At 34.1% G+C, this 17,685-nt stretch overlaps 1 protein-coding gene across 1 annotated transcript; it reads right to left on the bottom strand.

Moving 5' to 3' along the window:
* Positions 1 to 5,775: 5,775 nt before the first annotated feature.
* LOC130591208 (uncharacterized) lies at positions 5,776 to 7,299 on the bottom strand. Its single transcript, XM_057394155.1, has 3 exons — positions 7,024 to 7,299; positions 6,083 to 6,265; positions 5,776 to 5,781 (listed from the first exon to the last, which is right to left on the bottom strand). Exons 1-3 carry the CDS (start codon positions 7,204 to 7,206, stop codon positions 5,776 to 5,778), a joined length of 372 nt encoding a protein of 123 aa, XP_057250138.1. The 5' UTR covers positions 7,207 to 7,299.
* Between the last annotated feature and the right edge of the window lie 10,386 nt (positions 7,300 to 17,685).

Raw genomic sequence — 17,685 nt, 5'->3', positions numbered from 1 at the left:
TTGTCTTCAATCCTCCTTTTGGTGGGTCCAGACTGGGAAGAGAGCTCCACTATGGGTTGTTTGCATCAACACCCATCCTTCCAATTTGCTGAATAATAGAATTATTATCAGAGTGTATGGACTGAAATGAGTTCTCAATCAGAAAATTGAACTCATTTTGAAGGCTAACATCCTGATCTTCAAGGCAGAAGGTGTTGTCATCAGCAGCATTAGAGAAAAGACCAGCATCATTAACATTCTTAGAGGAGCCTAGAGCAAGATACTGATTTTCATCAATCAGGTCTGAAACACAGAATACCTTAAAGGGGGCAGAAGGGAGGATGGGAGGAGCACAATCAAAGTCTCCTACAATCTTTCCCAGCCCACCACCAGAAGGAGGAGAGACTAGAGGCATAATGAGAGCAGCCTCATCATCATAAGAGTCCTCAGAATAAAAAGTTTGCGTAACAACCATTTTTTCTTTACCTTTACCTGAGACAGCAGTAGGAGCATTCTGAACATGAGAGAGATTAGCATAATCTTTAATAACAATCCCATTAGAGGGGGGAGTAGGAAGAAGACCAGAGGCAGCAGACTTAGTAGAGACTTTCTTAAGGAAGGATTTAGATTCATGTGATTTGCTAAGGTGCTTAGGTTTCACATGTACCACATGTGCTGGCTCAGCTGTAGGTACATGGCTAGCTTGCCCAGCACCCTTAGCAAGAGCATCATATAAAGATTTCTGTTTAGGATTATTTAACAGTTAGATAGTGATTTCTTTCTTAGGAGAGTCAATAAAGGACAAGCATCAATAGTATGGTTGGCCTCACCACAGAAAGAGCACCCAGAGGAGAAATCCTCGTACTAAATAACATAACCATGAATTAAATCACCAATCCTGCTAACTTCAGCAAACTCTAACAAGGGTCCTTGAATATCAACTCTGACACAGGCCCTAGCAAACCGGATTTTGTTACGAAGAAGCAAGGGACCTTCGATCCAGTTTGACAAGGGCACCAATATCATTGAAAGCTAACAAATTATCAATAGATTCAAAATTCAGCAGTTCAGTAGGGAGTCTAGGAATCCTTACCCATAGATCAACCCACTTGATTTCCTCCATATAAGGATCAAAAGAAGCTTTCCAAGGGGAAAGAACAAATAGGTCCCCTTGAATGTGCCACGGCCTATACATGATACTAAATAATAAAACATCCTTAAAGCATGTTTCTAATCATATAGCACGTAGTCTATGTACGTACCTTGTATAAACGAATCTGTAGGCCACTTTTACCCTCTAAAAGTCTCCTACTACGAATTCTCCACTTGAAAAATAAAATAATGAAATAAATACTAAATTTACAGCAACTTTAAAAACGTCCCAAACCCTTTTAAACGTCTTTAAAATCGTTTTTATGTATTAAACTTTCGTTATTTTTAATCCCTAGTATAGTACAACTATTCTAGTGACTAAAAATCATTAAAAACCCTTAAAATACATACTTTCTGAAATTCCAGCACTTATAAAAATTTATAAATCTTCTGAAAATATATTTAATACATATAAAATTATACACTAACCAAATCTCATGCTTTATACTTTATAAATACAGTTTCTAGTGATTAAAAACCCTAAAAAATTATATCTTTCATAATAAAAACTGAAAATAATAAATCTGAAATTTATTATTTTTACATATATGACAGCCGAAATATATTTTGCATATAAAACCATAATTTAAATCATAAACATGCTAATAAACAATAAAATAATATAAAAACTAATACTTTAATGGAATCTTAGAGGAGAAGAAAAGAAAACAACCACAATAAGGAGGAAAGGAAGGGCGCCGGCTGTGATACAGCAGCAAAGTGACCGGCGGCAGCAAGATTCAGCACTTGAAAAAAGGTTTGTGACGTTTCTTGTTCGACAAGAAACGTTACTTAGCGAAGAAGAAACAAGCTTTTGAGGGAAAAATATGAAAGTCACGCTCAAAGAGGAGAGAGAAAGTGAAAGGCCCGATGAGAGAGAAAGAAAGAGAAATTACGTGCAAGGGAGGAGAGAGAAAGTAGAGTGTAGGGTAAAATTTTGGGTTTTTAGAATATTTAAATAGAGGCTAATCCTTTTGGGCTTAAGGAAAGAGATTTCAATAATTAAAACTTTGATGACTAACAAGATGGGCTTATTAGGACTTTAGTCATCAAACAATCCTTTCCCTTTTTATTACTTTTGGGCTTTCGATTCCATTAAGCTTTCTTTTCAAATATGCTTTTAATAATTAAAACTCTTATTAAAACATGCTTAATTAAAATATTACAAATTTTATTAAGCTATGAAAAATGTTTTTAGTTGACTTTTAAAATAGTCAACCCTTTCTAAAAGTCAAATCATTTTCCAAACTCATTTGGATTTAAATATAACTACATAAATACTTTAATATATTTATGAAAATCCTTTAAAATTGTGGGGGATTACAGTTGGATTTTTTTTTTTTGAAAGAGAAATTTCATTAATTGAAGGCCAAACGGCATCTACAATAGGTATTAAAGTAAAACAAGATACAATTAAACAAGACTAAATCAAATTTGTCTTCGAACAAACTACAATGAACCAGATCGAACAATACAGCACAACCCTTGTATATGCTGAATCAAGCAGCTATTGATGAGGAAGTCTATCATTCTGATATAGTTTGGGAAGAACATTCTTGATCGAGTCAGGTTGATCGCATCCGATATTCCAATACCTTCATCTTGAGTATCGAACTTCAACCAATGAGAATAATTTCTCATACCTAAAAACAAAAGAACCATACTCACAACTCCCATAGGGGAGAAGGAGATTTCCAAAACAGAAACTAAAAACCTCATAACAGGGTTTGAGAAAAACTAATAAAGAGACACTAATTTATTGAACAAAACAAGAAAATGAATTAAAAAACTGGAAATAAAAGGGGGAAGGGGATTACCATGGATGAAAACATCCATGGCAGCCCCTAATTGATGAAGAAGATGTAGGGAAGGCTAGGGTTTGAGAGAGAGAAAAAGAGAGATTTTAAAGTACAATATTGATGACGGATCTTAATTGGATTTAGTAACTTGAGGTTTTGAATTAAAGAGGAAGGTACTTGTTTACTAAGATTTTTTGTGTTTTAAAAAAATATTAAATGTGTTGTTGCTTACTAGAGTTTTAGTGTTAGTAGTGGAATAGAAAAGGTTGTATATGAAAATTAATGATATTATATCATCTCTTTTGAATTATGATAAACTTTGTTTTAGAGTGGTTTTTATTCGGTTTTTACCATCTTTATTTTGGGTAAGAGTACCAAGAACAATATTATAATCTAGGAAGTTAAGGGTATTCTATCCTTTATTGGATAGCTATATTTATATCACTTTTCTGAAAGAATAAATATAGACAAACATTCTCCTGATAGCATTAAAAGATTCAAACCGGCCATTAGAAAAAAAAGTTGGCATGGAACATGGATCCTTCAAAAATTGACTTGATAATGTATCGGCTCTCAGAATTAGTTAATTAACTGAAACAAAATTGGATGAAGTAAAACCCAACTAAAAACACTAAGAAATGATAATATGATATCAGGTAGTCGTCATATATGGTGCCTAACATCAAAATATGTAGTGATACATTGTGTTGATGTTTTGTGATGTAGTGTTAATAACATAGAAGTATAATGTTTGTAAAAACAGTTCAATAAGAGAGAAATATTTACCAAAATGAGAAAAATGTTTACCAGTTCACAAACACTTTGTCAAAAATGAGAAAAATGATTATTTCCACTTGTAGAGATATTGCTTGGAGAGTTGCTCATATTATGTCCCGAGAAATTCATGACTAGATGTATGAAAGAAAATAACCATGAAGTGCGATCAATGAGTGAATAATGAATTTAATGACCGCTAATTCTATTAATTCTCCAAAGATACCACGTAATAATCATTTATTTCTTACATATATACTTCTAGCTCACTAATCTAAGAACCATGTTATTTTCCTCGTACATAATGGCCACTAACTTTTATTATTTTAACACCAGTTCTCTAAATTACCATGTTATTTTTTTTCTAAAGCCACCAAGTATAATTATATCATCACCAAACATGGTTAATTTTTCTAGCTCACTTTTTACCTTAAACAACTACCTAAAACAAGAGTAAAATAAATTTTCACATTCAAGCGAAGAGGTAAACAATCTTTTATTGTACCAAAAAATAAAGGTACACAATCTTATCAAAACATTCATGACTTCATTAAAAGAAAACAATCTTTAAATCAACACCTAAACACAAACTACTCCCTAAAAATGAACCAAGTATGTACAAGTAAGCTGGCGTCCGTCATCGGTCATTATTAGCTAATGAAACACGTTTGCGACCACAAATTGACTATTTTTACAGTGGTAGCTAAAACCCTAGTCACAAATTTACTACAACAACAACAAAAAAAAGTTCCTATGAAATATATTGCTTGCTTGTACTGTCAGTACGTTAGAAGGAACTTTTCTGCTGCTCTGCACTAATTCTGATTCTGATTTCCTCCTGCATCATGACTAGAATGATCAAGAGTATTATCCCCAAGTTGTGTCATCTGCTGCATGGAATTCTGATAGCCTAGAGGATCTTGTCCTGTATTATTTTCCATGGTCGCAGCATGTACACTACTGGAATGCACGTAACCAGCTTGCTGATGTGTAGTCCCCAGGTTCGCCGATGACATAAGGCTGAATTGTGATTGGTCATTGGTGTAGTTGGGTTGCTCATTATTATTAGTGGATGAAAGACCATGATCATAACCTGGATTATATCCAGCACTTACTGTAGTGATATTGCTTGGAGAGTTGCTCATACTATATCCCGTGAAATTCATGACTAGATGTATCAAAGAAAATAAGCCAAGAAGTGTACATGATCAATGAGTGAATGAATTTAATGAAAGTAAACAAATTCAAATCAGATTGATCGAAATAATGTAAAAATACCTGAAGGAATTTCATTGAAGTACATACTAGCATGATAGGGAAAAGGTTGTTCGCTCATAGAATACAACTTAAGGTCAGAGAGTATTATTTTGTTGTAATGTTCTTCCAACACTCCTGGACGAAATACAAGCCTATGTTTCCTGCAATGAATAAGATGCCAAAAAATGAAGATCATTAATTAAGCAAAGGTTATATAAACATACAGTATAGTTTCTCAGCGTGTAGTTAGATTAATTGGTTAATCTCAAAAAAACCGAGGTAGTAGTAATACACTAGTCCGAATTGATATATACCTTATTATGGAAGCTTGTTGTCCTGTGAAATCTCCACATTGATCCCATTTAATAAGGTTTCTACGCTCAGGGGTAACTTCCTGGAAGAATAACGGTGGCTTTTCCAACTACAAATAGTAAAAAGAAAAAACAAGTGTTAGGGATGAAATTAGTTATGTGCGATCTTGTTTGATTCTCTCGTTAAAATTAGATATATTAATGCTAAACTTTGGCATCATTAGATAAAAAAATATTACTTACTGTTTTTTGTTTAACAGAAAAATAATAAATCAGCAGGAATATAATGTGGGAGATGATCAGGAAACTAACCATGATATCAAGAACTCCTTTATTCGGGTGAAAAGTAGCTTTAATGGCTGCAATATTAGACCATGAAAACTCAATCTTGTTCTGCAGGTTGCCGTTCAAAACTTTCCAAACTAATTCCCTTTCTTTGAAGTTATACTTGACTATCAATTCTCCTCCATGCCTGGCGATTTTCTGTCAGATAATTCAATAGATCACATCTGTTATATTAATATCATACAAATTTATAAAAAACAATCATGCTCTAATTAAGCCGAAAATTACTAGTTACCGACTTACCACTCTACATGCAGCCATTTTCACGTTTAGGAAATTTTACAAGAATTCTTAGGTCATAGTAGTATATATGCATTATGCAACGATATTGTTTTTTTTAGATGCGACATTTCCCTTCTTGGTGGGCGGATTAAGCTAATCAAATGTTGTATCTAGATACAATAACAGATGACGATAACTTTAAAAAAGTTATAGGAAGTAGACAAATTAGAGCAGAAAAATTACCGTCCAAGAGCCAATTGTGAGAGATAAAGCAGAGAAATTAGCGTTTTTTAGTAGTCTATCCTCTGAAATAAAGCTCTCATCTGTTTCAGAGAGAATTCTATTACACAAATCCAGAAATGATGGTGTAATAGTCAGCTTCAAACCAAGTGGTCCATCTTTTTTAGCATCCTTTATTTTTTCACTCTGCCAAAAACCAAGATTTGTTATTATGTCTTCTTGGGTATGAAGTAAACTGCATAATAATAAATTTAAACATATGATATTCTTCCTACGAAACTATATTAATCGAATATTCTTTTTCTAGTTTTTTTCACTCGCATTAATCTATGCCTGTCAAATTTAGATTCATAACTATATTTACCAAAAAAAAAAAAGAATAATAATCCTATTATTAATTGGAAAAAGCTAAATGCAGCCCTAAGGGTTGCATATAAGAAGCTAAAAATGGAAATAACAAGCATTAACAGATAATTTATTACATAGATTAATGCAAACTTTTGTCATAAATTTACAACTAAATTCCATTTTAAGCAATGTATTTATGTCTTATATGCAGCCCTAAAGGGCTGCATATAGCGTAACCCTTATTAATTTACCATTTCCAAGAAAATATAATTGTTGACCATCTTCTGAAACAGGTTATGAACTGTTTAACCTTAATTAAACAATTGTTATGAACTATTCAACCTTAATTTTGTGCATATGAATGAGTTTCTTGATTTTCGTACCCCTATAAAAAAGAACTACTTCTATAACAAAATAAACAACAAAAAGAACCAGCAAAGTAGAAAATAATAAAAAAGAACCAGAAAAAATAAAAGAAGCAGGAAACTAAAGTGAAGTAAAATTATGATTATGAAGTGTTCTTGATTTTGTGCAGTGGGAAAGAAGCAGGAAAACTACAAAAGAAGTAAAATGAATGCGAAAAATAGAAGTAGTACCGTAAGAGATTTGGGGCGTTGAATCTCAGACGAAGTATCAGCAGATGTAGAGGGTAGTAACTCGCTATTTGTACTAGCATAAGATACATTTTCGCCATTAATGTCGTTGTTGTTATTGTTATATTCTTCATCAGGTGGGGAAGTGGAACCACATGAACTATGATCACTATTATAGTTGCTCATCTTCTTTATTCTATGACTTATCCCAGAATTTTATGGGTTCTTGACACTAAAGAAAATAACTCTTGTAAAACTATAATCTGGGACGAAAATCTAGGAAATAATTTGCGTGGATGATTTTCAGAATATTCTGAGGGAATATAGGAGAGAAAGAGAAATATGGGAGAGAGAGAAGTTTTTAATGAGCCAATGATAATTGTAGACTGTAGTCACTCTCTCTTAACTCGTTTGCTTCTTTTATAATCACATAGCGGCGCACGTTTTGTTTTTTTATTTTGTTTTCTCTCTCTCTTTAATAGTTTTCGCTTTTTGTTTAGAAAAAATTGACGCTATGAGGTTCAATTATTGGCCGTTTCCTTTAATAGGTACCAATTTTTTATACTCTAGTGAGGGGATCAACTATATCGAAACTGACAATATTATCCTAATCTTGTATAACATATTTAATTGTACAATCAACTATAATTCAAGCAAACACGCTATATATCACAAACAGATGTACTATAAAAATAAATACACTATATCACAAACAAACACACTGTAACACAAAAAAAAAAAACACTATCACTAATAAACATACTATAGCAGAGAGAAGCACACTATACCAGAGAGAAACACACTATACAACACAACAATACTATATCAAAACTAAAAATATAATCCTAATCTTCTATCGAAATTGACAGTATATAAAAAAAATGAAAACCAGAGTAAGAACTTGAAGAGAAAAGATATAAAGCAATTATAAGAGAGAAACTGAAAAGGCAAGGAAATATGAGGAAAGAGAAAGAAAAAAAATAGTAGAACTTGTAATCATAACATCTATTGGGTGCACATTCATTAGTGTGCACCATGTTCATATTAGTTCTTTTACCACCAAAAAGCTCCTCATACCAATAATATCAAAATTAGAATTCTTGGTCCAAATTAACTCTCCTCTTCCGTTTATTAAGGATTTTATTCTCCTACTCTAGTTGATTAAAGGGCTACCTTTATGCAAAATTATCTACCTTTTTCACTTCCTTAAAACCCAAATTCATAATTATAGTAGACAAAGAATGGAGAAAATCTTTACAAAACATCATCAGTAAAAGATTTAATTGATCAATCCTCAAATCTACAATGGGTTAGATGTATTTCTTTAAGTAAAAATACTCTTCTTCATTTTGTAACAAGTTAATTTTTTGATGTTTTTCTAAGCTAACTAAATTTTTTCCTTGTTTATTAAAGAAATAAATATGAAACATTATTTTCTTTATTTAAATTTTTATCAAAGATGTGACCATAAGAGTAAATACATTTCCTAATGAAAAAGGGAGAGGCATAGAGAACTGATGGAAGGAAATCAAACGCATGACACCATTGAAAAGATGAGAATGATTGACGCAAGAATGGATGAGCTCCAAAGGAGAGAAGAGGTGTATTAGAAGCAACGAAGCAGACAAGAGTGGCTTAAACATGGAGACCGAAACACAAAATTCTTCCATGCTAAGGCGAAGCAACGGCAATCCAGGAACTCTATTACAAAAATTAAAGATGCTGGGGGTGTGGAATATGAGGCGAAAATGGAGATAGCAGAGGTCCTCACCCAACATTTTGAGGATCTGTTCCGTGCAAATGATGATATCGAAATGAACCCAGTGCCTGATCTAATACATGCGAAGGTGCCGATGAGTTTGTATGACATGATGGAGGCGGATTATACTCGCGAGGAAGTCCGGGAAGCTCTTAATCAGATGCACCCCACCGAAGCTCCAGGACCTGACGGTATGTGTGCCTTGTTTTATCAAAAATTCTGGAGTACTGTTGGTTTAGAAGTAGAAGAAAAAGTGCTAGATATTTTAAATAATGGTGGGGATATTCGGCCGTTAAATCAGACCCATATTGTTTTAATTCCAAAAAAGAAAGTGTGTGATGTTCCAGCTGATTTCAGACCTATCAGTCTCTGCAATGTAATGTATAAATTGGTGTCAAAAGTCCTAGCTAATAGATTAAAAAGAGTCCTTCCTAACATTATTAATGAGTCCCAGAGTGGTTTTGTCCCAGGGAGATTAATAACGGACAACATTCTTGTGGCCTATGAGTGTTTTCACTACTTGAGGAAAAAGAAAAAAGGCAAAATGGGTTACATGGGACTTAAGCTGGATATGAGCAAGGCATACGATAGAGTTGAATGGTCTTTCTTGGAGCAAATGATGATAAAACTGGGTTTCCCGATGACTTTTGTGAAGCTTATAGTTGCGTGTGTGAAAACAACTTCGTTCTCCCTCCTAGTTAATGGACAACCAGCTCGGACCTTCACACCTTCAAGGGGTCTCAGACAGGGAGATCTGCTCTCTCCGTTTCTCTTTATTATCTGTGCAGAAGGTTTCTCCTCCCTTTTGCGTGACGCGGAGGCAAAAAAAGAAATTCATGGGTTGAAGATAGGGAAGAAGGTTACTGCGATATCTCACACTTTTCTTTGCAGATGATAGCTTGTTGTTCACTAGAGCTAATGAAGAGGAAGTGGAAAATATTCTAGATATTCTTGGCACCTATGAGGCAGCATCAGGACAAAAATTGAATATGGAAAAATCGCAAGTTTCTTTCAGCCGAAATATTGAACAAGAAAAGCAAGATATCCTTCAGATGAAGTTAACTTTTAAGGCGGTGGAAGAACATGAAAAGTATCTGGGTTTACCAACTTATATTGGTAGTTCAAAGAAGCGTGTCTTTCAATGTATTCAAGAAAGGGTCTGAAAAAGCATAAGGGGTGGAAAGAAGGGTTTTTGTCACAAGCAGGGAGAGGGGTGTTACTTAAGGCAGTTGTGCAAGCTATCCCCACCTATACAATGCAGTGTTTTAATATACCAGTGAGTATTCTAAAAGAAATTGAAAAATTGTGTAGAAGTTTTTTCTGGGGGGGAAAAAGAAGGAAGAAAGAAAGATGGCATGGGTGGCTTGGGAGAAGACATATGGATCGAAAGCTGAAGGGGGGCTGGGATTTCGAAATTTGGTGGCTTTTAACAAGGCGATGCTAGCGAAACAAGCGTGGCGTATATTGAAATACCTAGAATCATTGATCGCAAAGGTGTTGAAGCACAAGTATTTTCCAAATACTTATTCTCTTATGAAGGTCAAGGTGAGCCCGATGTCTAGCTTCACATGGAAATCTATCTTGTCGGCCCGCGATTTGCTGGATAAGGGAATACGCAAAGTGGCTGGGAATGGAGAGAATATTGAAATATGGGGAGAACCTTGGATACTACCTACACTACCAAAGTTTTGGGTGTTGTCGCGAGAAGGAGATAGGGAAGGGGCGAAGAGAGTAAAGGAGCTCATCTCTGATGGAGCTTGGAGACGAGAGGAGTTAATGAGGTGGTTCTCAAGATGGGAGGTGGATGAAATAATGCGAATACCTCTCCCGCTACAGTGATATGTCACATTTATATATAGTTTTTAGATGCATTTTGATTGCATCTAGAACTCCTTTTAGAGCATTTAGGTGTATAATGGAATGAATTACGTAAGTTGTGCTCTACTACTCCCCGTTTGCGTGTTTTGATCATTTTCAGATTACTTTGATGCAAATTGATTAAGATTACCTAAGATCAAGCCTATTAATCATTGAAGATGAAGATATCTTACACAAGGATCACAATGCATCATTTCGGGACAATTTCGAGTTAGAATGAAGCAAAGAGTTGGTGAAAGAAGTGTCAAAACTGACACATGTTCACTATTTTGGCCATAACTTTTGATATATAAATGATAATCAAGAAATTCCAGTTGGGTTGGAAACTAGACTTCAAGGGATTTCCAATGATAGGTCACACGCCCCAATCCGACTTCTGGTTTGAGAGATACAGCCTTCGCAAGTTGACGCAAAAATCGCAGTTTTCCCGCCCGGTCGACCGGGCGAAATGAAATTTTCACATGATGCAAGGCATGTTAGCGCGGTCAACCGGGCGAGAAAAGATCCAAAATCGCTTGCGCGCCCGATCGGGCGGGTTCGCCCGGTCGACCGGGCGGATTTGCTTTTTTGTCGTAATTTGCTGATCACCGTAGCCCGACCGGGCGGATTTCGCCCGGTCGACCGGGCGGTTTCTCGGGACGCATTTTTTCGGGTTTTTTAGCCGGTTTTGTAAGAAGTATAAATAGGTTTTTTATATTTTCGAGGAGATCTACCTTATTTTCTACGTTATTAGAGCAAAACACTTAGTTTATTCTCTCTAGTTTTGTTGAACTTTTACATTGAAGATTATATAGATCATCGATTTGCTTTTTCATCGTTCTTCAATCATTTGGTATTCTTATCTACTTAGTTTAATTTTATGAATTCTTTTACTTTGATTATGTTTATTGCTTTCAATATCATCATGAGTGAGTAGTCTATTTCTAGGGTTTAGAGAGGGAAGCCATGTTTATACCTTTTTTATTGTAGTTTGATGTTCTTCAATAATTGGATTGAATTAGAATAATTCCTATTGATTTGTTTTACTTGTTTAATTCATGTAATTGCGCAATATCATGAGTTATGTTTAGCTAATAAGAATTAGAATCGAAAGATCATATTCATTAGAGGCTTATTACAATAGGTAGATTTGATTATGTTGAGCGACCGTACTGGCATATGTTAATCTAGGAGTTGTTAATGCCTGACCAAGGATTAACGAAATGCTTCATTTATTCGAACCTCAATCTAAGTGTTGTTGAACTATATTATATTGATTAAACTGGTATAACCATGGTGGACCGATCGATTGCCCTAGGTGTTTAATTATTTGATAAATTCCCATTTTTCTGCGTTCTAGTTTACTCTAGTTTAGTTATTAATTACTCAATCATTTCCTCTCTTGAAGTAGTTAGATAATTGACACAAATCTATAGAACTCCTCTCCCTGTGGATCGACCCGTATTTGCCAGTTTCTGCTAAACAGACACCGTGCACTTGCGGTATATTTTAAAACCCATCATACAGCAATGTGACGATAGATGGTGTTGGAATCACACCAAAAATGGGGAATTTTCGATTCGTAGTGCCTATTATCTGAATGTGTATAACATATGCCCCATGTGTCGAAATGAGGTGGAGACACTTTATCATGCGCTAATTGAGTGTCCTGTTACCCAGATGGTTTGGAAACTTTCCCCTATGAGGCTCGAAAATTCTGTGAGTAGGGGACATTCCTTCATGGAGTGGGTTGCTCTCTTAGCCAAAACTTTTACAGACGATGCGTGGTGGGCTATATTCTGGAGCCTAGCTCCTTTGGGGCATTTGGTTGAATCGCAATGCTTGGGTGTTTGAAAACCGCCAATACGAAGCTAGAATTGTGCTTGATAAGGCCCTCAATAGAGTGGGGGAGAGTTTAAGACTGCGAATGAATGTCTGAGAGTGACTTCGATGGGTGGTCGTGGTGGTGAAAAGAGATGGCAAGCCCCTAGGGAGGGATGGTATAAGCTCAATTCGGATGCGGCTGTGTTTGTGGAAGGGAAGATCGGTTGCGGGGGAATCATGAGGGATAGCGGGGGGAGGTAATGATGGCCACGGTGTGTCGGATGGAGGGGAGGATAGCTGTGGATGAAGCGGAAGCTGTAGCGATGCGTCATGCAGTAAAAATTGCAACGGAAGCTAGTCTTCGTGACATTGTTGCTGAGAGTGACAACCTGAAACTGGTTAACCATCTCAAAAAAGACTTGAAGGAAACCTCTAGTTTTGGTAATATTGTAGCGGATATTTTAGTGTTTGGTTGTGTTTGTCGCAGGATTGTTTTTTCCCATGTTTGTAGGGATGGTAATAGAGTAGCTCATGAGCTTGCTCACCTTAGTAAGGATTATAGTGAAATGAGGGTTTGGATGGAAGAGGCTCCTCCAGGAGTTTTGGGGGCTGTAATCTCTTATTTAAGTAATATGAATGTCTAAGTAGTGTTTTCCCGGCAAAAAAAAAAAAAGGGAGAGGCATAGGTTCCGTGTAATTCGCCCAATAAAATGGACTCTACTTAGTCTTTTCTAAGTTAGTTTTAACTACCCCTCAAAAAAAAAAGTTGGTTTTTATTAAAAACAAATTCAGCCATTACTAATATTATTCGATATTTCAATATAATATGATTGGATAATTGAGATAATTGAGATAATTGTAAAAATAAGTACTTTCACTTTTGTGTTAAGGTGTTATGAAATGTTTATGACTTATAAATAGGCTAATTGCAATTATTATTAGAAAACTAAGTCTTATTCTTTTTTTTTTCATCCCTTTGACATCTTATCTCGATTATTTTAATTAAATCCCTAATCTAACCCCTAATTTATATCATAATCTATATATTATATTACTTATCTTATATGCATAACTGCGTTTTTCTAAACTTAGTATTACATAGGCCTCGTTCTTTTGAACTAAGAGAAACTGAACTGAAAGTATACTTCTTTTTGCTTCATGCATATTCCAACCTAATTGGAGATCACACTTTGTAAGGAGGAGGAGACAGATAAAGATAAGATAAATAAAAAGTAAGACTTTTATTTGTAATATATAGGATATATCAAGAACAACTTTGTCATTTAATTCTGGCTTTTGCACCAGAAACAAGAAAATGAGCAGATTTTCATGCTATTGTTATACTCCCTCCCTCTGTAATAGAGTGTTTGTTTCATTTTTGCACGATTTTCAAGATATATCTTTGACGTTTAATTTCGTATTAATAAAAAATATAAAAAAATATATACATGAAAATATATTTAACCTACAGATTGTACAATGAGTATTTTTTATATATATACTAATGAAAATATTTGATTAAAAAATTTAAAACTTAATTTGAAAAGAGAAAAATAAACACTATATTATCAGACGAATAGAATATATTTGTTTTTTAAAAAATGCTTTTCGTTTGTATAAGATCCTTGAATATTTGCACATCGTCCTAATAATCATCATACAGATGGATAAAGAAGCAAAATGCTAAATAGGCTGTCAAACTGTTGCTTTTTGAAATTCCCTCGTCAATTCAATATACTCCCTCCGTCCCATAATATAGTGCTTGTTTCTTTTTTCACGGTCTCCAATACGTAACTTTGACCTTTAATATCTTCAATTCCTTATTAATAAAAAATATAAAAGTTGATATTATGAAACTACACATTGAGACGAATCTAACAAGATCCTACATGAATATGTTTTTTTATATATACAAATGAGAATATTCGGTCAAAGATTTTAAAGTTTGACCACCAAAAATGAAATAGGCACTATATTATGGGACGGAGGGAGTAATCATTAGCATACTTGGACCTTAATGAGTAATGATAGGGATCGTGAAATGAAATTACGGATGAATACTGAAAAATGAAAATGACGCAAATAGATGAAGAAAAAGCCACGAGTGCCTGGTAGTTTTGGCCACGTACTTGACGGCTGACAATGACCAGTCATTGCTTCTCTCACAAACCACTTACAGCTAGCTAGGGCCAGCCATGATGCGAGTCGAGCTTCGACTCGACTCGACTCGACTCGACTAGAAAACTCGCGAGTTTCAGATTGTCAAGCTCGAACTCGAACTCGAACTCGAACTCGAACTCGAAATTAAACCTAAACTCGAACTCGTTTCAAGCTCGAACTCGAACTCGAACTCGAACTCGTTTCAAGCTCGAACTCGAACTCGTTTCAAACTTTTTGGTCATCTGATATAGTTCTATTTTTTATAGAAAAAATTCTTTACTTTGCTTTTTGGTCATTCTATACACTTTTTTTTTCATTTTTTTAAAAAAGAAAAGTACAAGTATTTTTATAGAAAAAATATAAAGTTAAAATTTCTTAAAAAATTAAAAGTATATATATATAAAAAAATTTATCGAGTATCTCACGAGTTTCTCGAGTCGAGTATTGAGTTGCTCGACTCGACTCGTTAACTTGTCGAGTCGAGTTCGAGCTCGAGTCGAGCTTTGACCGAGCCGAGTTCGATCGAGTAGCTCGCGAGCTATCTCAACTCATTGTCAGCCCTACTTACAGCAGCCGTCAAGATCAAACCCGCAATAAAAGTATGGGTAAACATTTTTTAAAATGGTTAAATTTTATAAAAGGAATATTATGTGGGTCAAAATTTCAAAAATCAAAATGGGTTGATTTTTTTTTACCTAACCCGAGCTGCGTATAATAATAATAAGTTTATTTAGTTCATTCATGCATCATACACCTGAGAGTATATGATAAATTAAATATTATTTTTTAATTTGTTTCTTTTGAACTCTCATTCTTTTTGTACAATTTGCTAATTTTGATGATTTTAATTGAGCAATGAGCAAAAAAAAACTTTAGATGTACCATGCTCACAGTACACTCAGGTGTATGCTATTGATCAATTGTATATCTCCTATCTTTATACACATTTAAAAGTTTAAAGTGGGAGGAGAAAATAGTATTTTTATAAACAATATATTTTTTTTCCTTTGCTCAAATAGTCAAATTAGAAACTAAATTTCTGAATAATATGTAGTTTGATGTAGTTATTTAATCAAAAGTTGTTGTAAACGTAAAATAGCTTAGATAATAAAATATAGTTGATGAAAGTCTAGAAGGTTATAGCAAATATTTTGGATCTTATAAAGTTATATTCACGTATATCTATTCATATCATCAATTGAATATTACATATTCTGTGCACAGAAAGTTATATACTATAAAAAGATGTTAGAGTAGTTAGGATTTGATTCCTACTAATTAATAAGTTGTTGCATATAATTGGATTAATTAAATGCCACTCAAGGAGTAGCACACTAGAAGGATAAAGGATTTCAAAATATGCAAGATTGATGGCAGATAATTAGCCAATTAACAGAGGGAGGCTGATAGTTTATCTTCAGGCCTAAGATAATAGAACAGAGAATATTTTGCTTCGTCTAATGGCAATTTTATGCAGTAACCCACTACATTAATACATTTTTTTTTCCGGTGAAATAAGGCAAAACAAACTAAGAGTTAGTACAATTTGAGAGGTATGCGTTCATGCAAAAATTAGGGAGTGAAAAACCTCCTAATTACATTCATGCAGTCAGTGGCGTATCTAGGAATTTACTCATGGGGGTACGAATACGTAAGTAATTAGACTCGTTAATTTTTTTTTTCAAAATAAAGCTTTATTAACATTTTTTTTCTCCCTAAGTTTAAGTAAGAACTTAGATATAATTGCTAACTATTTAAGTATTCAATGTTTCAATTTAAATAACTAGATCTTTACAAATAAGTTGTTCAATTTAAAAACAGTTGTTTAAGTATATAAATGAGAAATTTTTTTTCTCCTTAAGTTTAAGTAAGAACTTAGATATAATTGCTAACTATTTAAGTGTTCAATGTTTCAATTTAAATAAACAGATCTTTAAAATAAGTTGTTCAATTTAAAAACAGTAGTTTAAGTATATAAATGAGGAAATTTTGAAGGAAAAAGAATAGAGAGAAAATTATTATTTCGGAGCTTTTATTTTTGTGGGCTTATGAATTTGTAGTTGCAGAGTAAGCTTACTTATAAATTTTTAGTTTCACACTAATAGCCATAGGCCCATAGATAGTAGTATATAGTAGAAGTGTTGAAGATAAATTAAACATGAGTCAAAGGGTAAGTAATTAAAAGCATAAAAAGAACTTTGTGGGGATTTGAACTCAAGACCTCCTCATAAATTCATGGATCTTTCTTTTCCCTTTTGCCACCAACAAGACAAACCTCAACTTATTGATTTGTTTTCATTATTTTCCATAAATAATGGGGGTACAGCTGTACCCCTTGTACCCCCTCTAGATCCGCCCATGCATGCAGTCCTCTATCTTCCTAGCCTCCTTGGCTAACACATCCACCGTCGTGTTTCTGCTCCTGTCTATATGAACAATGTCAATCTTGGTGAGCCGCCGGCACAACTCCCATGTAGTCGTTCGAGATGTTAATACACGGGGTTATTCGGGGAACCTTCCTCCAAGATACTTTGCGCTGCCTGTAGACAATCAGTGTACAAATACCATGTAGAATATTGTGATCAGAGCATGCTGAAATGTAATACTCCGTATTTTTCGTAAGTTATTAATTATAATTATTAAAAGGATTTTAATTATTAAAGAGATTTATTATTAATTATAAAGGTTTTAAATAGGCCAATGTTCATTTCATGGGCTGCACATCTCTTTATTTCTTGGGCCTGTATCTTTATTCATGAAAATATGGAAAATTAATTAACTGCATCAGTTTTTTAAATCTGATGCGGTCCATAAGAGGACCGCATCATATTGTCGTCCCAACTTTCTCTCCCATTTTTAATGTTGATTTTAAGATGCGGTTTTACAAAAACCGCATCTGTTACTAAGTGACAGATAAAGTTTTTTCCACTAGTGTTAGCTGACATAATGATCGCTAATTCTATTAATTCTCTAAAAATACCACGTAATCATTTATTTCTTACATATATACTTCTAGCTCACTTAATCTAAGAACCATGTTATTTTCCTCGTACATAATGGCCACT

Source organism: Beta vulgaris, chromosome 4 (genome assembly GCF_026745355.1).
Source record: "Beta vulgaris subsp. vulgaris cultivar EL10 chromosome 4, EL10.2, whole genome shotgun sequence".
NCBI lineage: Eukaryota > Viridiplantae > Streptophyta > Magnoliopsida > Caryophyllales > Amaranthaceae > Beta > Beta vulgaris.
The sequence above is the reverse complement of the archived record's forward strand: the minus strand, read 5'-3'. Positions and strand labels throughout refer to the sequence as shown.